This window comes from Tetrahymena thermophila (genome assembly GCF_000189635.1).
Source record: "Tetrahymena thermophila SB210 genomic scaffold scf_8254731, whole genome shotgun sequence".
NCBI lineage: Eukaryota > Ciliophora > Oligohymenophorea > Hymenostomatida > Tetrahymenidae > Tetrahymena > Tetrahymena thermophila.
Genome location: NW_002476495.1, coordinates 366,363 through 386,117, shown reverse-complemented (window position 1 = coordinate 386,117; position 19,755 = coordinate 366,363). Strand labels below are relative to the sequence as shown.

Below are 19,755 nucleotides of genomic sequence, written 5' to 3'. Positions count from 1 at the left end.
ATTTAAATTTTGGTTAATAATAAAAATGATTTAAGAGTTTATTAAAAATATAAAATTAGAAAATGTATATCATTTTATTTAGTATTATTTTTAAATTTGAATAAATATAAATTTTAAATTAATTTGAGGAATATAATAATATAAATTAGTTTAATATTCTTTAAACAAAATATTATATTTTGGTATTGAGAAAACTTTTATGAGTTATAAAAAAATATTCTACAAAAATTTATTTATTTTATAATATTTAATAATATTTATTGTTGGTTCTAATACCTTTTGATTATTAACAAATAATTAAGCTAAAAATGCATCATATATATTTTCTTAAATAATACACAATTTTATTTCTAGATATAAATTTGTAACAAATAAAAAAAACTTTTAAAAATATTTTAAGTAATTTATAATTTATTTTTTTTCTTTTTAAAAATCTCAATTTTATATTTAATTAGAATTTATATTTATTAACTAGAGCAAAAATTAATATTAAAAAATATAAATATTTGAGTAAATTACTTTATTATTTTGCTTAATAATCTATAAAATATTTATATATAATTCTTTGTTATTAATTAACATTTATTATTCGAAATATTTTTAAAATATACTTTATTAATTAAAGAATATTAAATTTCATATTAATATTTAATTAATTAATTAATAAACTTACTTTTTGATTAGATATTTTTAAGAAATATACTATTTTACATAACTTCAATTTATTTTATTAGGTTTATTGATTCTAATTTTTTTCTCATTTTAAATTATTATTTAATTGCTTGTATAATTTTAATTTTTAAATAATATCTTTGATATAAAAATATTTTTAATTTAAAATTTTTCTAAATTAATACATATTTCAGATGTAAATTCAACCCTCCTCTACTAATGATTGATGAAAAGATTAAAAATTTTCAAAAATTAAAAAAAAATTAAATGCTAATTTTTAAGAATTTTCAAACAATAAATTCTTTTAATTAGAATTTTTATTATAAAGTAACAAAAAGCTCTAATTTCTTAAAATTTGCGCACTACTATAACGAATTGCAAATTTTATTTTTTCTTTCCAAAATTTATAAATTAGTGATGTTACCTAAACTAATATGAGTTATAAAGTCAGCAATTTTACATAGTTTTATCATTATTAATTTATTTTCTAATATATGTTTATAGTTTTTAAAATAAATTTAATACACTTATAATTAATTTTTCAAAATTTAAATTAAATTTAAAAACCCTAACACATAAGGGAACCCTACAGTTTTCAAATTTGGATTAGTTATGATTGGGATTGATAACATGATGATATTTTTTAATAAATTAAGTATTAATATCTGATAAGCAAAAATAAAATTTATTAATCCGAAAAAATATAAGCATTGATAAAATTATTAAAACAAAAAAAATTATACTCAGTTAATCAGTTAATTATTAGTTAGTATTTAAATTGATTTATTAAGTAAAAATGAACATAAATTCTATTTTTATATAACTAGTTTCATTTTTTTGTTTCTTAATCAGGGCTAATTATGTTGAACTAAGAATCAATAAAATATTTTGACCTTCTTTTTCTATTAAAGCTAGTTAGGTTTTAATTTGTGTTAAATACATTAGTTTGCAATTATTGTGTTTCAACTTTTTAGATACTACATGGTTGTGTAGATTATAGGCTATGACTACTTTTGTAAATGCTTTAGGAAAAAACTGAGTTCCTTTTTCTTTTACCTATTTACAAATTTAATTATTTTTAAGAACTAATTTATGGCTAGCTTTACACATTAGGAGTTTGATAGATTATACTAGTTGATTATACATCTTCATTATTGCCTAAATTTTTATCCAGCTTGCCATTATTAAATATATTTTAATCTATTTCTTTGTTTATTTATATAGGGATTGAGTTTAATATAGCTGGTTATACCTTAGATTTACTTTTTTTATTTTTAATTTATATGATAAGTGACTTAACTAATTAAAAAATAGATACTATAATATCCTTAATAATAAAAAGTGTAAAATATGCTATTAAAAATCCACTAATAGCAACAATTATCCATCCAATTTTCATTCTTGTATCTTCGTTTTCATCTTAACTATCCTTAACAAGCAAGGAAGCACAAATTTAAATGACAATCATTAAAATTTCCTATGTGATAAATTGTACATTTTCGTATTTACTTTTAAATGGAGTCAATACTGATAAGTAAATTATTATTAATATACTAAGGATATTTATCAAGGTAATTTAAGTGTATGTATAGTCATACATAAAGCTTATTACAATACAAAATAGAATTTTTCTGAAGTATAAGATCACATTATAATACTTACTAAACTTGTAAATCAACAACTCTCTAAAAGATTTCTTCTCTTCAGAGAAATTAATTAAAAAGCTAGAAAACTATCTCAATCTTATATCTGAAATCTAAGGAGATACTGAGGTAAATTTAGTTCTTTTTTTAGTAAATTCTTGCTTGTAAACACTAAATTATTTACCATTATTTTATTCTATTACTTCTTATTCTTCAGGAGCCTCACATATTTTTTAATTAAATATTTAATTGAAGTTTTTATCTTCAAATTAATTTTCGTTTTTAACAGACTTTGCTTAAAAATCATAATTTTATAAATCTATTACTTCATTTTCTTTCAAAGGTTTATCATCACTTGGAATTTCAGGGAGCTTTAATCCGTTTATTAAAGAAGAATATTTTGTTTGAAAATCCTTATCAATACTGATATTTTAGTTCTTATAAATTTTATAAAGATAGAAAAAAGGGACACCAAAAAATACTATAAAACACAATGAGTGGAATATATAGTTAACTATGTATGAGTTTTTGTCATCAAAGTTGTATGTTTTAAATTAAATAAGTATTCCTACAACTAAGTAGATATAGAATGACCAACTTAAATCAATAATTGCTCCATATTCCCATGTTTCTTTAATCGCTCTTTGACAATAAGAACTTATATATTTTATAGAAGTTTTAGAAAATATTTTAGCTAAAAGATACAATCCGAAACCTGCTAAGTAAATTGTAAAATATTACCCAGAATTATTCAAAAAATAATTATCAGTGTTCATTTCCATAAATTTGGGTGGTGACTCTTAGTAATAGTTAGGATCTACAATAAAAGAGAAAAGATTAGGCACAAATGGGAAATTAAAGTTTTTAAATAGCTCATAAAAATTCACTATATTTAAAGGGAATCTAATATTTAAAAACATAAGATAGTATAAGAAACCAGTAATATCGAGTGTATTACAGATGATATAAATATTTCCTAAAAACATAGATGGTATGATAGAAGATATCAAAGTTATTGATATTCCTTATCCTACACTAGCTATTTTTTAAGAAACCTAAATTTGAGACTCAGACAAAAATACATAAGGAATTAGATCTTATGTTTGTGTAACAACAGAAATAGAATTTTAATAACTAAAACTTTTGTCAACAATTGTTACATTTATTTTAGAGTTTTTTATATTAGTTGAAGGGTTAATTATGATAGTTATGGTAGAATTTGATTATTGTTATAAAGTCTTGATATATTGATCCTAAGTAAAGCCAGAAATAGAAATACTGAATATACCTATTTTTTATTTTTTTAAAATTTGAAAATTTTTAAATTAATATTTTTAAATTCTAATCAAAATTATTTTCAAAGTAAAAATTTGGGAAAAATAAATTTTATTTACTTAATAATTAAGACTATGTCATGCTATTTTATTGGAGTTGATATTTAAAATTTATAGTTACATTATATCCATTATCCAACAATTATTATTTAATTTAAAATGAGTTTTATTAAGGAGTTGGGATGATTGCTAAAGTACACTACAATTTATCTGATGATATTTGATATCCGTCATTGCATATTTAACATAATTGATAATTATTTGCAAAACATTATTTACAGTTCTAAACACCACAAGATTAGCATTAAGTTTCAGAAGAGTTTAAATAGTAATTTTATGAGCATTATTAGCAAATATTATAATTCTAACTTGAGCATTGTTAGCAATTTTTAACTTGACATATCTGGCAATCAGTGCTATCACTATTAGGTAAAAAGTTATTTATACATTTCAAGCATTTATTGTATGCCCCATCACATTATTAACAGTTATTCACTTAACAAGTTAAGCATTATGATTAATCCTCAGTTAAATAAAAGTTATTCTAACATTTTTAGCATCTATTATATGACCCTATGCATTACTAACAATTATTTACTTGGCATGGTAGGCATTAGGTTTAATCTACTGTTAAATAAAAGTTACTCTAACAATTTTAGCATTTATTATATGATCCTATACATTATTAACAATTATGTATTGAACAAGGTAGGCATTAAGACTAATCTGCTTTTAGATAATAGTTATTCTAACAAATTTAGCATTTATCAAATGATCCTATGCATTGTTAACAATTATTTACTTAGCATGGCAGGCATTAGGATTAATCAGCAGATAAATAAAAATTATTATTGCATGCTTGGCATATATTTTAATTTGCTCCACATAAATTACAATTAGGAACTGTGCATGCAACACAAGACTTTTAATCTGCAGAATTATAATAATTATTCTAACAAGTTTTACAAAGCAAGTAATTATTATCTTAGCAAGTAGTGCAATTGCTTACACCACATAATTCACATTAATATTAATCTATACTAAGATAATACCCAGTAACACATTTTTAGCATTATAAATAATTATTAGAAATACATTAAGAGCAATTAGCTACACCGCAAGGAAGACATTAAGTCTAATCTGAATTTAAATAAAAGTTATTCTAACAATTTTAACATTTATTATATGATCCTATGCATTACTAACAATTATTTACTTAGCATGAAAGACATTAGGATTAATCTGCTGTTATATAAAAGTTATTCTAACAATTTTAGCATTTATCATATGATCCTATACATTGCTAACAATTATTTACTTAACAAGATAGGCATTAGGATTAATCTGCAGTTAAATAAAAATTATTATAACAATTTTAGCATTTATCATATGATCCTGTACATTGCTAACAGTTATTCACTTAGCAAGATAGGCATTAGGATTAATCAGCAGATAAAAAAAAATTATTATTGCATGTTTGACATAAATTTAAATTTGTTGCACATAAATTACAATTAGGAACTGTGCAGGAAATACAATTTTGCTAATCTGCAGAGATATAATAATTACTTTAACAAGTTTTACAAAGTTAATAATTGTTATCTTAGCAAGTAGCGCAATTACTTACACTACATAATTTACATTAGGATTAATCTATGCTGAGATAGTACCCAGTTACACATTTTTGACATTATAAATAATTACTAGAAATGCATTAAAAGCAATTAGCTACATTACAAGGAAGACACTAACTCTTATCTGAATTTAAATAAAAATTTGAGTTGCATTAGGAACACTTTTAGTAATTATTTGAAAGGCAATATAAGCAATTTTGTACAGCACATGATAAACATTAACTGGAATCTGAATTTTGGTAAAAGTTAGGAGAACAGGTACTGCAAGTCAAGGGGTTTTAAGAAACACATGTCTAGCAATTAGCAACTATACAAGAATTTATAGATATGCACTGATTAGTGCTTGGATTTACTATATATTAAGAATTACATGTTTAACAATTAGTTGAACTTCCTTGTAAACAAGTTGCGCAGTTTGGTGAAGCACATGGTGGTTAGCATGTTAAGAAATCTGAGCTTAATTAATAACCAGAATTACAAATAGAGCACTTACCTATTTATTAATTCATTTGATATTAAAAAAAATAGTTTCGTATTTTTGGAGTAATTTAAATGAGTGGTAAATAACTCTTCAATTTAATTAATTAACTTATTTAATAAAATCTAAATTTATTTATAATCTTCAAAAAATATTTTTTATTTTAAAAAACAGAAATTACTCATTCAAATTATTAATTTATCAATATTATTTACCATTTGAAGAGCAGACACTACACTTATCTATCTAACATTATATGCAATTTTATTAATTATTAGAATCTATGTAATATGATGAATTCGTGCATTGTAAGCAACCATTTTAATTACACTTTATGCAATTTTAACCACAATCAATACAATCTAGTTAGCTGCTTAAGTATTAATTACTATTACATATAGACTAACAAGTATTTTATGGTGAAAAATTGTATCCATCATCACACGAATTGCATGATCCACCAGGACCAACAGGATAACAATCTATACAATAACTCATCTTGCAACCGCATCTATAAGTAGAGTGGTTACTATCCGGATAAATTATTACATATTGTTCATAAGGACAACTATACTGCGCTAATGTTTCTTATGCAGCACAACTACCATAACTATTACCAGAGTAATATTAAGTACACTATTAACTGTAAGGTATGCATGATCCAGATTCGAAATATTGACCTAATTTTATAAAAACAATTTTATTTTTTGTAATTTTCAATTTAATTTTTAAGAATTAAATTACCTTATGCACAAGCTTAACTTGAAGCAGGTAAAACACAGTTACTATTAGAGAGTTGATAACCCGGTTTGCATTATGCACAAACATTTTCAGATGAGCTTACAGCACATAAATAACAGTTATTAGAGCATCCTTAAGTTTACTAACATACAATTTATCCTGAGGGAAGTGTAAAGAGTTTGAAGCCATTTTTGCAAGATTAGCAATTTAATTCATTTGAACATACTTTGCAGTTTATTGAGCAGCTCAACCAAACTGAAATTGACTTTATTCCTAAAATAGATGTATTAGGGTTACTAGAAATAATTTTAGAGAATGTAATTTATAAATTATTATTTATAAGTTGATTCGATCCTCTATTTAGACTTATAGAGGCTTTTTAAATATATTGTTATTAGCCACTACATACTACAGTAATTGCATCATCGTACAAAGATTAAGAACCTGGGTTAAAAGTCTGAGAAACCTAAGAATTTATATCTATTTTTAAATAGGCTCCATTGTTAATATAATATAAAACATCTACTACAATTACTGCATATTAAGTCAAACTTCCTATATTATAGCTATATACTATATTTCCGCTCACTGTTAATCTTGTGTCAATTAATAAGCCAATTGGGGAGCTTGGGCTACCTTTTAAATAGCAGCCATTATTGCAATTTGTCACAGCCAATCCATCATCTAGTGATTACCACGTACCATTGGTACTACTTAAGCAGTTATATTAAAGAAAGTCTTTTTTAATGATAGATACTTAGGATGCTACTTCTCCTATTTTAAATCAAAATATTAAATAAATCTTATTTATATGTCAACTAAAATTTAATGATTTTCATAAATCAGTGATAAAATACTAAAGTTACTAAATATTTATAGAAAGATAAATAGAATAGTTGCGAATTTATTAAGCATTTCTAGTTTTTGAATATTATTTATTAGTTTTCCTCTATATTAATTAAACCAGAATTAGAATCTTTTTTTATTGATTTTGATTATTGATGCAATCAGAAAGAGAAATTTATTATTTAGATTGAAACTCATATTATGATGCAAAGAGAAGTAATTTAACTCTTTATTATAAACATTGGTGAGATAGAAAATCCTAAATAAATTTTAAGATCAACTACTAACAATTATTAAGTTAATTTTGTTATTATGAATTATCAAAATGTTTGCTTTTAAACCTTCTTTTTCTATGCAAATAAAATGTCAGATTTCAATAAAGGAATTAAAATATATCAAAGCAAAATACTTAAATATTATTTAATATCCCAACCCTTAATCATTAAAATTTGTATTTAATAGAAATAGATGAATTTAAAAATTTATTAATATAGATTAATTTAAGTGTCTTAAAATTAATCATAATTTTTTTAATATATCAATTAATACTGTTTGATTTTTTTTGAAATGAAGATTACAACCACTTAGCCAAAATATTACATATATCTTATTTTATATTATATTTTTTTTAATTCTAATTTAGAAATTCAAATTTTTTTAAATAATAATTGTGATCTAAAAATATATTAATGATACATAGTTATAAAAATTATATTATTTTTAACAATTTTTTTCAAATATAAAATATATTTTGAATTAATTTGAAGGATATAATATATTAATTAGTTTTCTTATTTAACAAAATATCCAATTTAATATTATAAAAACTTTTTGAGTCAGAAAAATTTATTCTATTAAATTTTATTTATATATTTTTAAATTATCTTATTTGCTCGAAGCATATCTTTGAATATTAATAAATAATAAGATAAATATTTATAATTATGATTTTTTTGAAAGATTGTATAAAATTGTATTGCTAAATTTAAATAAATAGCAAAAAATTAAGAAAAGCTTAGAGAATATTTAAATATCTTTCATTTTTTTTCTTCTAAAAATCTTAATTTTATATTTAATTAAAGTGTATTAATTAATTAGAGCTAATACTTTTTATTCTAATATATAAATATTTTTAGAAATGATTTTATTATTTTTGCTTGATAATTTATAAAATAGTAGCATTTAATTGTTTGTTACTTATTAAAATTTTTTGTTTGATTTTTTTAAAAAATAGTACGATTTACCTTAAATTAATTAGTTTTAGTAAAAGAATTCAAAATCACTTAGCTTCCTGAGCTAATTTTAACCTTCTTATGTATTTAAATATCCAGAAATTTAATAACTGAATACTCTTACTAAATTTTTTTTATTGATGAAGGCTAATTTACCAAAACAATATTAAAAAGTTCTTGAAGTCTTTTAGGAAAAATCTATTTTAGGCTATTATTTTTAGTTTTTCATTTAATTAGAATAAAACCTTTTATCATTTTTCTGTTAAAGAGATCAAGATTTTTGATTTTTTGTATTAAAGAAGTCCTTTTATGTAAAGTTCAATAAGTTTCATCAATTTTTGAAATAAATAAAAGAATGAAATATTTTACATATATATACTATTTCATAAATTAACTTTGTCTACACATAATTAAATTTTAAATTTAAATAATATAAATGTGATAGATTTGAAAATATTAGCTAGCTAAATTCAATCATTTGAGGAATTATCACTATCTTAAGTAAAATTTATTAAATCATCCTATTTATTTTTACTTTAATTTTATTCATTATTAAAATAATTAATATCTTGCTTTCCTTCTTCTTGAGACTCTTTGAAATCTATGGCTATATCTAATGGCACTAATTCTAGAAATTATTTTAATACAAATAAATGAAATTTTATTAAGTAAAATTTTACCTTATTAATTTGAGGATTTACTGTTATAGTTTGTAAAAATAGTTTAAGGAGCATTCCCTTCAATATCAGAACTATTTTTCTTTTAAAGTTTATGCTTTAACTAATTTTCTTCGTCTAAATTAATCTTTTCACTATTCTTTTCTTCTTAATCTTTCAAAGAATTTTTAAATAACCTAGAGTGATCTCTCTCTTAAAAAATATTTAAAATTAAAAATAATAAAAATTAAAATTAATTTTACTAATTTATTCTTTTAATCCTGATAAGAAAAGTTCATATCTTTTTTCCTCATCAAGTTATGAAAATAATAATAATTTTTATTTTATTTTAGCCTTTAATTCAGGATTGAATTACTTATGGTATTTTTTTATTAATTTTTAAGTAAATGAGAATTTTTAGCCTATTCTTAAAATGATATCCTTGAATTATGTTAAATATCCTTTTACTACTCTTTAGATTATGACAGCAATAAACCAAATATTAACTAATATTATGGCTATAATTGAAGTAATTACAAAATAATTAAAAGGATTATTATTAATAAATAAACACAGAAGTACTGTGATAGCACATACGTTATTCTAATAAAAATCTACTAGATTATAGCCCTATTGGCTATAAGGCTGTAAGATACTTGAAAATATTCCATAGAGAGTTATTATCATAAACATTAGTACACCTTTAACATTTATGTTTTGTGAATAAAAGTTAAGAACTATTATTATCATTATTTTTTCAAACATTTTTATAAATTCCCAATAATACATTTCTTTTTTATATTCTCTAAATAAAAAACCATATTTTTTATTGATTGATATGCTTTATAATTCTTTTCTATTTTTATATAGAATGTAAAATAACACAATTGGTATGATGAATGCAAACACTAGTAAACTAGGAGTAACTAAAATAGTGCTGTATTTGATATGCTAATCAGAATTACACTCGTAATTAACATTGAAGAGAATGTAACTTGTATCACCAATTTATCTGCAAGAAAGAATGGCTATCATTTATGAAACTAAGTCTGGTTAGACTAAAATAAATATAAATATCATAGCAGTGCATATTGAATATAAATGAACTTTTGTTTTTGTAAATATCTTTTAGAAAACTAAACCTATTATAAAAGCAAATAAATATGCAATTGGTACTATTAGAGTAAAAAGGAGTCTAAGATAGATTATAGGAATATCTGTTTAAATATCTTTTAAAGTACAGTCAAGGGAATTCATTTATTACTTTACTGGTGTTCCTAAATACTGGGAAGTATCAAAAATATCTTTATAATTATAAATTTAGCTTAGATATATTAATTAAAATTGAAAAAGATTTTTTTTTGATATAATTTTAAATAATAGTTAATAATTTACTCGTAGTTAATTTTATGTTAAATGTCACTATTGATCCTATAATTTACAAATAATTAGTAAATACTTTTATATAAACACTAGCTTTCTCTTCACTTATAGAACTCTTATTTTTATGATATTTCTTCATAAATTTTTTTTTCTTTTTACGATATTTCTGCTCGTTAGTAGAGATCTTTTTATAATCTATTGTTGAATGTCTTTTCAAAGCTAACTAAACAGCTATTATTGTTTATTCCTCTAAATCTCCTCTTATAGCTAGCTGAATCGAAAACAATGTCCAAATTATTGTTAAAATAGCTTTCCACAAATAAGATCCTAAATCTTTGCACAATCCACATTGATAAGATCCTACTTTAGAATAGTTTTATCCCCAATAACTTCCATAAATCTTTTTAAATGTCTAAATTAAATTTGAAAGTTAAAAAAAATTATTTTACATCACATTCTTCACAAAGAGGTCCTATATAACCTTCAAAGCATACTTTATTACCATAAGTATCTCCAACACAGTTTTATGGCCTATTTATACATTCAATTACAAGAGGACTACTCTCATTTCTTCTCCAAAAACCTTAATTGACAAATATTAAACCATTTTTACATTTTGCTCCTTAAGGACATGAGTAACACTATTAATTATCTAAAGAATACTTATCTTAATCACAAACTATGCATTCCTTATAAGTATTATAGGAATTCTCAATTTCGCCATATTAGCACCTCCTGAAATAAACTTGTACTTCATACGAATAGTTAGATTCATATTAGTTAGTTTATTCATTTAATATTTTAATAGCATCAGATTTGAATTCTAAGATAGCATTTGAATTAGGTGTACCTACTAATTATAAATCTTAAAATAGAAATTACTTTTATTATAAATCCACAAATGCTTTGGTATTTCCTCTAACATAATAATTGGATATATTATAGGTTTTATTGCTGAATTGCACATAAACATTTATTTTATTAGCATCTTTAGGAAATATTGGTTTACTTGTCCCATCTCTTAATTCGAAATATAAAAATGGTATTTGTGATCCACTTTTAATATTTTTTAGAGATAATTTATTTGTAGATGAGTTATAGTATTAACTTAATTCTGGTGTTTCTATTAAATTTAAATGACTAGGATATGAATTATAGTCATCACCATATAACTCAGCTTAATTTTCTTATATTATACACTTTGAATCAAAGCTTGGGTTTATAACTTAATTGTCAATACATCCTCCTATAATAGCTTAATTTTTAGTTAATTTAGTGTTTTAAAAATTTATAATTTGTTATTTTGATGATTCACTATCAGAGCGTATAAACAAGGCACCACCATTTCCTGTTAAAGCTTTATTTTCTGTTATGCTACAATCAGATAAAGTTAAACTAAATACCTATTTATTTTATAATACTATCATGAGTGTAATAAAGTGTTGAAAACTTACATCTTTTATAAGTGCTTTAATATATAAAGCTCCTCCATTAATTAGTGCTGTATTTCGTATAAATTATGTATTATGAATTACACTTTATTGAGAAGATAATCCATTAAGTGTAATTGCTCCACCATTGTTTGCCTAATATAAAATATTCTTTTTTATATTTAATATTTAATTAAAATAATTACTTTAGAGTCTTAGAATATAGCATCTTAAATGTTAAATTAGGTACTTACTAACTATAAAGTTGAACCAAAGCACTAAATACAAGAAATTTATGAAAAAATAGATTATCCTTGCACAATTAATTTTGAAGATGTAAGTAAAATTAAAGAATTTCCTAAAAAATCTATTTGATTAGTTGCCTATAATATTCTTTTGTTATTGAATTATGTTATATTTATAAATTAAGAGTCTATAATAGAAATCTATCCTTAAAGTGAGCTTATTAGGCTTGTATAAAATGATGAGTTTTATATAATTACTTACTATAAAGTTATTTTTGATAATGTGGAATTTAGTAAGATAGGGATACTTTATTAATAACTTTTTACTGTAATGTTTTAGAATTTACAATTTGATAATTGAATTGTCGATGATTCAGTTTAAAGAAATAGTACAGATTAAAGATCTGTAATTTTAAATATAGTATTTAAATAATCAGGATAAATTCCATTAAATCCTATGTTTTCTATACCTTAAATTGTGATATTTGTATTTATAACATCTGAAAAAACTGAATTTATTGGTCCAATTATATTTTTATAAATTCCTTAGTCAAGTATTATTGAGTTTGTTCCAAGTGTTTTTTATGATTATCTATAAATGTTTAATGTTTAAAATAAAAATAATTTTTATCAAATTTATAAAATAAGTTGATTCTAGTGAATGGGAATAAACTAAAAATTAACTAAATATTAAATATGAAATATTTATTTACTTGATTGATATTGAAGCTGAGTTACTTTTAAAAATATAAATATCACTAAAATTTGATTTTTTACTAACAAAATTAAAATTAGAGTTCTAAGAATCTATATAAATTGCTCCACCATCTTCAGCATAACCTTCTTTAAATAAACAATCTTCGATTGTAATATTGATTTGATTACTTATATTCTCTATATAAAGAAAAGAACCTTTATTTGCAGTAGATTAACTAAAATTAGATGATTAAATATTTAAAAGTTATGTTTTAACTCTTAGACAACCTCCTAACTAAACAAATTTTGATTAGATGTCTTATAAATCAAAGGAGGATTACTAAAAGCTTATTTAATTTAAAGTAACATTCAAAGCTATTAAATATACGAAATTATAAATTGAATTTGATTTTGAATTATTAAATTAGTTATTAAGTAGATTTATTGTTCCTAATGGATTTTATATTTGTATCGCAGTGGTGGATTAAAGTTAAGGACCTTATAATCCATTTAATTTATTTGAATAAAATTATGATGAATCTATTTTTATATCTGAATAATTTATAGATGTTATTATAATTGGATTAGCTGATGAATTAATTTAGTTTTATTCAAAATAGCAATTAAATATTTAGATTTTTTAAAGAGTTATTAATGTATTTGTGTAAATCTAATTTTAGATAAAAAAGATAGAGTTATTAATACTTTTTATATAGCTTGATAAAAGATTAGATAAGGTGAGTTATTTCACTTCATTAAAAATTAAACATCCAGCATATTATTTTTAACCTAAACTGTTATAAAAATTTTTTTCATTTAAGCAATTAATATAGCTGATTTAAATAATTTATGATTTTGATATGGAGCAAAAGGCTATTTCTTGATGATTTTTCATGGTGATTTAAGATAAATTTACACTTTGAATTTTTTCTAACAGAACAAATTAAGTAATTTCCATATTTACTTCTGTTTACACTGTAGAAGAAGGCAGATAAGTATTATTATAAAACATTAAATCGTTCATTATTAGGGTGTGTTAAGGAGCAGGATTAATTGAATAGATTGCATCAAAAAATAAATATGAAGCCGTAGTATAAAAATTATTGTTTGATAAAGTTATTTTATTGAATGAAAAGATATAATTTTTCTATTCTATCGTGCTAACAGTTGAAAATATCTTTAAATTGCAAAAAGAATTACCAATAATAGTCATATCGGTGATATCATATTATCCAGCTTCGAATAACTCACCTGCAAATGACAATTAGTTTAAATTACTTACATCACAAATATTATTTTGAATTACTGCAGTGTTAATTATAACTTTTACATCAGTTTATTAGGTTAATATACTAAAATTCTAAGATAGAGTGCAACCATCTAAAATGAAATTATTAAAAGCAATCTAATTATAGTAAAATTAATTAAATAAACTTAACAGAGTTTAAATAAATGTTTAATAAATTACTTTTTAAGAATTTTAAATACTAATCAACTCATAATTCTTTGAAAGATCTACATTCTTTATTGTAATATTGTTTAAAGAAACATAAGAATTATCAATTATAATCTAATAGCATTCTGATAAATTATTAGAAGAAGATATATCAATATTGTCTATAATAACCCCTTACTATATATTACTGAAAAGTATTCCACATTACAATTAATCACTGGTTTGATTTATAAAGTTAAAATTTAAATTATTTAAGCTTAGCATATTTAAACTAGAAAATTAAATTTTTTATTTAGTATTTATTTATGCTTATTTGTCAGAAAACCAACTTTATAATGTCAAATTTGTTGATTTAAATGTTTAAAGATTAAATAGCTCATTATAGTAATTCATTTAATTATGACTATCAAATAAAACAAAAGCTTATAAGTTTTGAAAACCATTAATTAATTATATTTATTGCTAAACCTTTTTTTAAGTCAAAATAATTTTAGTATTAAAACATAAGGAAAAATAACTCTTACTTATAAAAATGCTGATATTATGCTATAAGATGAACTAAATGGATTATCTGCTGTGCCTATTCCATAAGAGTAATTATTTACAGCAGTCTCAGTATTATTAAAATAAAAGTTCATTTAGCAGCTTAAGCAACTTGTAAGGTTATTTAAACATGAACCAATAGGGAAAAACAAATTACTGTAATAGTACTAAATAAATAAAATTTAATTTTATGGTAAATACTACATATTATTAGATGTATCACTGTATAGAGGAGATTAGAAATGCATAAAAAGCTAAAATTACGAACTTGTAGTATTTAATTACCATATGTAAACATCACCACTATTTTAATCTCCTAAGCCAATAATATTTTAAGATTCAAAAGAGTTGATATGGTATGGACTTGAAGCCAAAGTAATCAAATATTATGTTTAACCTGTAATAAAATTGTAGCTGATTGTTTTATAATCACCACAAACCATTATAATAAATTTATAATTACTTGTTTGAAATAATTATCCAATGATTGAACCAGAGCAATTAAACTAACCTTTTGATAAAAAATTTAATTTTTAGAATTAAATATTTAAATATTTGTTTAAATCTATAAGAAATATCTAAATAAATTTGAAAAGGTATTTAAAAATTTTATTATTTTTTTTGTTGTTGAATAATTATAATTACCTATTTGCAGTTTATATTTAAATGATTAACTTACAGCATCCCAACCATATATACTTCCAAAAACGTCTACTCCAATAATTTCTTTATCAATAATAGAATAAAGAGCATAACTAGACAATAACTAATTATCTGTTAAATTGTTAGAAATGAGCTTGTAATACTATTTATTATTTATATCTATGTTATAAAATAAACAATTTTCTTAGTTGTCTTTGTATGGCAGACCTAAAATACACCAAATAGAGTTATTACTTCCAAAATAGCATTCTACATTATAATTAATCCTATCAAATTATAAATTTAAAGGAGGTTGCCCTATACTAAATCCCTAAATAATTTAATTAGAAAAGAAATATTTAAATTAATAGATAAAAAATACATACTTTTCTAGAAAATGAGGTAATTTAGATTTAAAAGCTCACTAAATAACTATCTACCATACTTACAAAACAATTTTCGCAACCCTTAACAGAGAGAAATGTGTTTTGTCTTAATTTTATTGTACCATTTATTGGAACAATTTATATTGGTTAGTTACTAGGAGAGTCTTATGTGATATATATGTTATTGACTTTAGCTACTGCAAAGTATTAATTTTAATTTAATGAGAAACTAAAAATTTTAGTAAATCCTCCAGATGTATAAGCTAAATTATTTATAAAGTTTTAATTATTGTAAAATTATTTTTAATAAATAAATTTAATATTTTATTAAGAATAATAATTGTTTTATTATTAATAAAAAATACTGTAAATCCTCAAATCAAAATAATGGCTGAAGAAGAAAAGCTGTTTTAGAAACATTTTATAACATCCAAAAATTGAGTAAAAAACAGACAAGGGGGTGGGTGTTAATTAATGAGAACCTACAGTATTTTATTTTATGTAAGACCATCTTAAAGATGAATATCCAGGAAAAGGTATAATAAACGGATTTTAGATATTTTAAAAGCTAAAATTGTCAACATTATTAGTGATTTTGTTGTAATTTATCTACAAATCTATCCTATAAGCTAGGTTATTATCGCCTAAAAATAAAGAATTTTATCCATTTTATAAAGCTATGAAATTTAAGCTTTAAAATACTGTATTTTAATTTGCATTTTAAAGACCTAATAATATTAATTTTGTAAAAATATAAAAATTTTATTAAATAATTCTAAAGATACTTTGTGTTAATAATAGTTTGATTTGTTTATTAGCTAAATCTACAATTTAAAAAGCGCTTATTTGATAATATGTACCAGCTAAAAATAAAATATCATAACTTGAATGAAGGTCAACTAGTTTATATCTTGAAGTTCCATCACTATTTTTTTCTTTAAAAAAGATTAACTTTTTAGTAAATGTTTTAATAAATTAAATACACTGCTCTTATATATATCCATTAAAGGTGAAACTTAGAGTTTTAAAATCTATAGACCAGGTATATGCTCCTTTCTAATCAATTACAGTGATAAACTTTTATCCATTTTAGAGTGAGAAAAATTTAGCCATATTTATAGTGTTGCTAGAACTAGAATTATATGGCGAAATATCTAAAGCTAATATCTGTTATCCAGCAACAACATCTACTACATATATGAAAAATAAGTATGTTTGAAGGACAGCATAATTAGATCCTTTGATAAAAGACATTCCTTTTAATCTGCTAAATGTAAGATCTTATATTGATTCAAGAGTGTATGGATCAGCATAGATTATTTTCTCTGCATTCATTACTAATATTTGATTTCTTTCCTAAATATACTCCATCTAAACAATAATGTAGTTCGCTAATAATTTCAAAAAACGAATACTATATAAATCATAAATAAAAGTAAGAATTGATACGTTTAACAACATTGATTATATTGTCTTTTATATCTGTAATATCATTATAAAAAACTATGCTAGAAGCCTCTGCACCATTTTAATAGACAATATTGTTCACCAAAAGTATGTTAGTATTTGGTATTTTTAAATAATTAGATACTAAATATCCATCAAAAAACTTAGCTTCTATTTAATAAATGGATGTTAAGTTAATAACATATGCAAATATTTTAAAGGTTACAGTGTTGTCTAGAAAATTTTGGACAAAGAGAAGCTTTATGCTATTAGAATATCAAAGATATTAGAGTAAAAATTTTGAAAAAATCACTCTTTTTCATTTTTTTGTATTAAATATGATATACCTCTTTACTTTTTTATTAAAATAAACAAATATCCTAATTTGAGATATACTAATTAGCTTTGTATTACTTGTATATATGATAAGTTATTTTAACTAAGTAAGCATTTCAATCACTCATTTTGATAAAGATATTTATTTTTACAATTACATTTCAATATTCATTTCTCAAAAATTTTTTTTTTGCAAACAAAATAGCGCAACACATAAATAGGTCACAAAATAAGTATTACCACTGATTCATTAAAAAGATTTATTATTTTTCTATTAAAAAAGTTTATATAACATCTTGGCTTTAAAAAACACAACAATTATTAATAATAATGATTGAAAGAATTATTTAAAGAAAATTAAAAAAAAAAAATCTTTGTTTAATGACTAAGGTATTAAAAAAAGGCATAAAACTAATAGGATTACTAAAAATGATTAAAATATAATAAATAATCAAATAAAAAAAAGTGTTTTGATAAGAATAAGAAATATAAAAATTAAATTAAATTAACACAGTAAAAAATATAAAATATATTCTACTTTTTTGATATTTTTGTTCATTCTTTCTTTTTCCTATTTATTATAAAAATGTTTTTATTTTGAAAATATTTTAAAGATATTTTACTATTTTAATCAGTTTTACTTTTCCAAGTTTGAGTTGATTGTATTTATGCTAAAAGACCTATCGAGAGATTTATTTTAAACCTATTACTCCTAAAAATTTTAAGGAAGCTATTATGATTTTATGTTTAGCTTTTTAGATTATTTTGAATACTTTTATAATTCTTTTTAGTTAACTATATTAATATTATAAAAAATTACATATCAATAATTTAAAATATTTTTTACATTATCTATGTAGAGATTTCAATTATAGATTATTTTACTCTTCAATGTGTATATCTGTTTCTTCTTAAATATTAAAATTATTACAATCTATCTTAAAATTATTCTAACCTATTATAAATAGTTTAAAAATATGAAAATTTAGGATATAAGATTTATAAATCCTACTTTGAGAATCTAATGGCTAAGTATTTTTATCATAAATTTAATCATCTTATTTTGTAAGTTAATCTAAGTTTTATATTATGGGCTATTAATTTGAGGATACTGGACTAAGAGTTAATAGGTGAGTCATAAATTTTTATGATTCCTCTTCTTACTACTTACTATCTTGTTTTAATAACTCATTAGGATTTTAAGATTTTAACTTTTTGAATTATTCTAATTATTATCATAAAAAAATGAAAATTTATTTTTTTTGAAAAGCTATTTTACTTTGATTTCTAAAATAATCTAATTATAAATCATTTTGCTCATCTAAATCGCTAATAGAAGCTTTTACACTTTTTGACTAAATAGAATTTAAAATTTTGGCATTACCCAAAAAATTTTTGCAATTATTTTCATTATTACTTTCCTGTAAAGTTTAGAGTTTGACATTATCTAATAAATATTTAAATTTAAATATATTAAAATATTATTTAATTAAATAAATACCAGTTTGGAGTTGATCTTTTAAGGAAATTAGGATTTATTTTTTGTCTTCTTTACTTTATTATAAGAAGGAGGCTAATGACTTTTAAATTTTTAATTTTAGCTATTTATTACTCAATTTTACTAACTTATTTGTTTGAACTTATTAATTGTTTTTTGTTAAGTATTTATTTATAAAGTATCCACAGTTCTTTATAATTTTCTCTATATTTTCTTTTAATATTTTCTATGTTATCATAAAAATAAATCTTAAATTAATTAAAACAATTATTGCATAAGATAGATAAATGTAATAATCATAAGTATCATCGCTACTACTAATGAAAACTCCTAAATAAATGGAAGCAGCAAGAGTAAGTATAGAATTTAATTCTATTTTCTAAATTTCTTCTTCATTGTATGGATTGAATTTTTTTAACAAATAAAAATAAATAGCAATAGCTATTAACATCAAATTG

At 21.6% G+C, this 19,755-nt stretch overlaps 3 protein-coding genes across 3 annotated transcripts; all 3 read right to left on the bottom strand. All coding sequences in view use genetic code 6, as the record gives it.

The window, feature by feature from the left end:
• Positions 1–1,634: 1,634 nt before the first annotated feature.
• On the bottom strand, positions 1,635–7,417 carry TTHERM_000597660 (hypothetical protein; the record flags this gene model as incomplete). The annotated part of the gene is made up of 9 exons (XM_012796437.1): positions 1,635–1,728; positions 1,779–2,199; positions 2,335–3,603; positions 3,710–4,209; positions 4,248–4,426; positions 4,452–5,776; positions 5,977–6,441; positions 6,506–7,276; positions 7,369–7,417. 9 exons carry the CDS (start codon positions 7,415–7,417, stop codon positions 1,635–1,637), a joined length of 5,073 nt encoding a protein of 1,690 aa, XP_012651891.1.
• Positions 7,418–9,050: 1,633 nt separating this feature from the next.
• On the bottom strand, positions 9,051–17,786 carry TTHERM_00597650 (transmembrane protein, putative; the record flags this gene model as incomplete). The annotated part of the gene is made up of 18 exons (XM_001011728.2): positions 9,051–9,208; positions 9,261–9,449; positions 9,500–10,540; positions 10,632–11,019; positions 11,069–12,022; positions 12,074–12,205; positions 12,256–12,886; positions 13,008–13,542; positions 13,696–14,395; positions 14,459–14,914; positions 14,971–15,500; positions 15,635–15,962; positions 16,081–16,280; positions 16,500–16,745; positions 16,803–16,952; positions 17,001–17,408; positions 17,467–17,634; positions 17,690–17,786. The coding sequence occupies 18 exons, from the start codon at positions 17,784–17,786 to the stop codon at positions 9,051–9,053; spliced, it is 7,311 nt and encodes a 2,436-aa protein (XP_001011728.2).
• Positions 17,787–18,430: 644 nt separating this feature from the next.
• TTHERM_00597640 (hypothetical protein) lies at positions 18,431–19,673 on the bottom strand (the record flags this gene model as incomplete). Its single annotated transcript, XM_001011727.3, has 5 exons — positions 19,301–19,673; positions 19,079–19,246; positions 18,812–19,024; positions 18,647–18,754; positions 18,431–18,594 (listed from the first exon to the last, which is right to left on the bottom strand). The coding sequence occupies exons 1-5, from the start codon at positions 19,533–19,535 to the stop codon at positions 18,431–18,433; spliced, it is 888 nt and encodes a 295-aa protein (XP_001011727.3). The 5' UTR covers positions 19,536–19,673.
• Between the last annotated feature and the right edge of the window lie 82 nt (positions 19,674–19,755).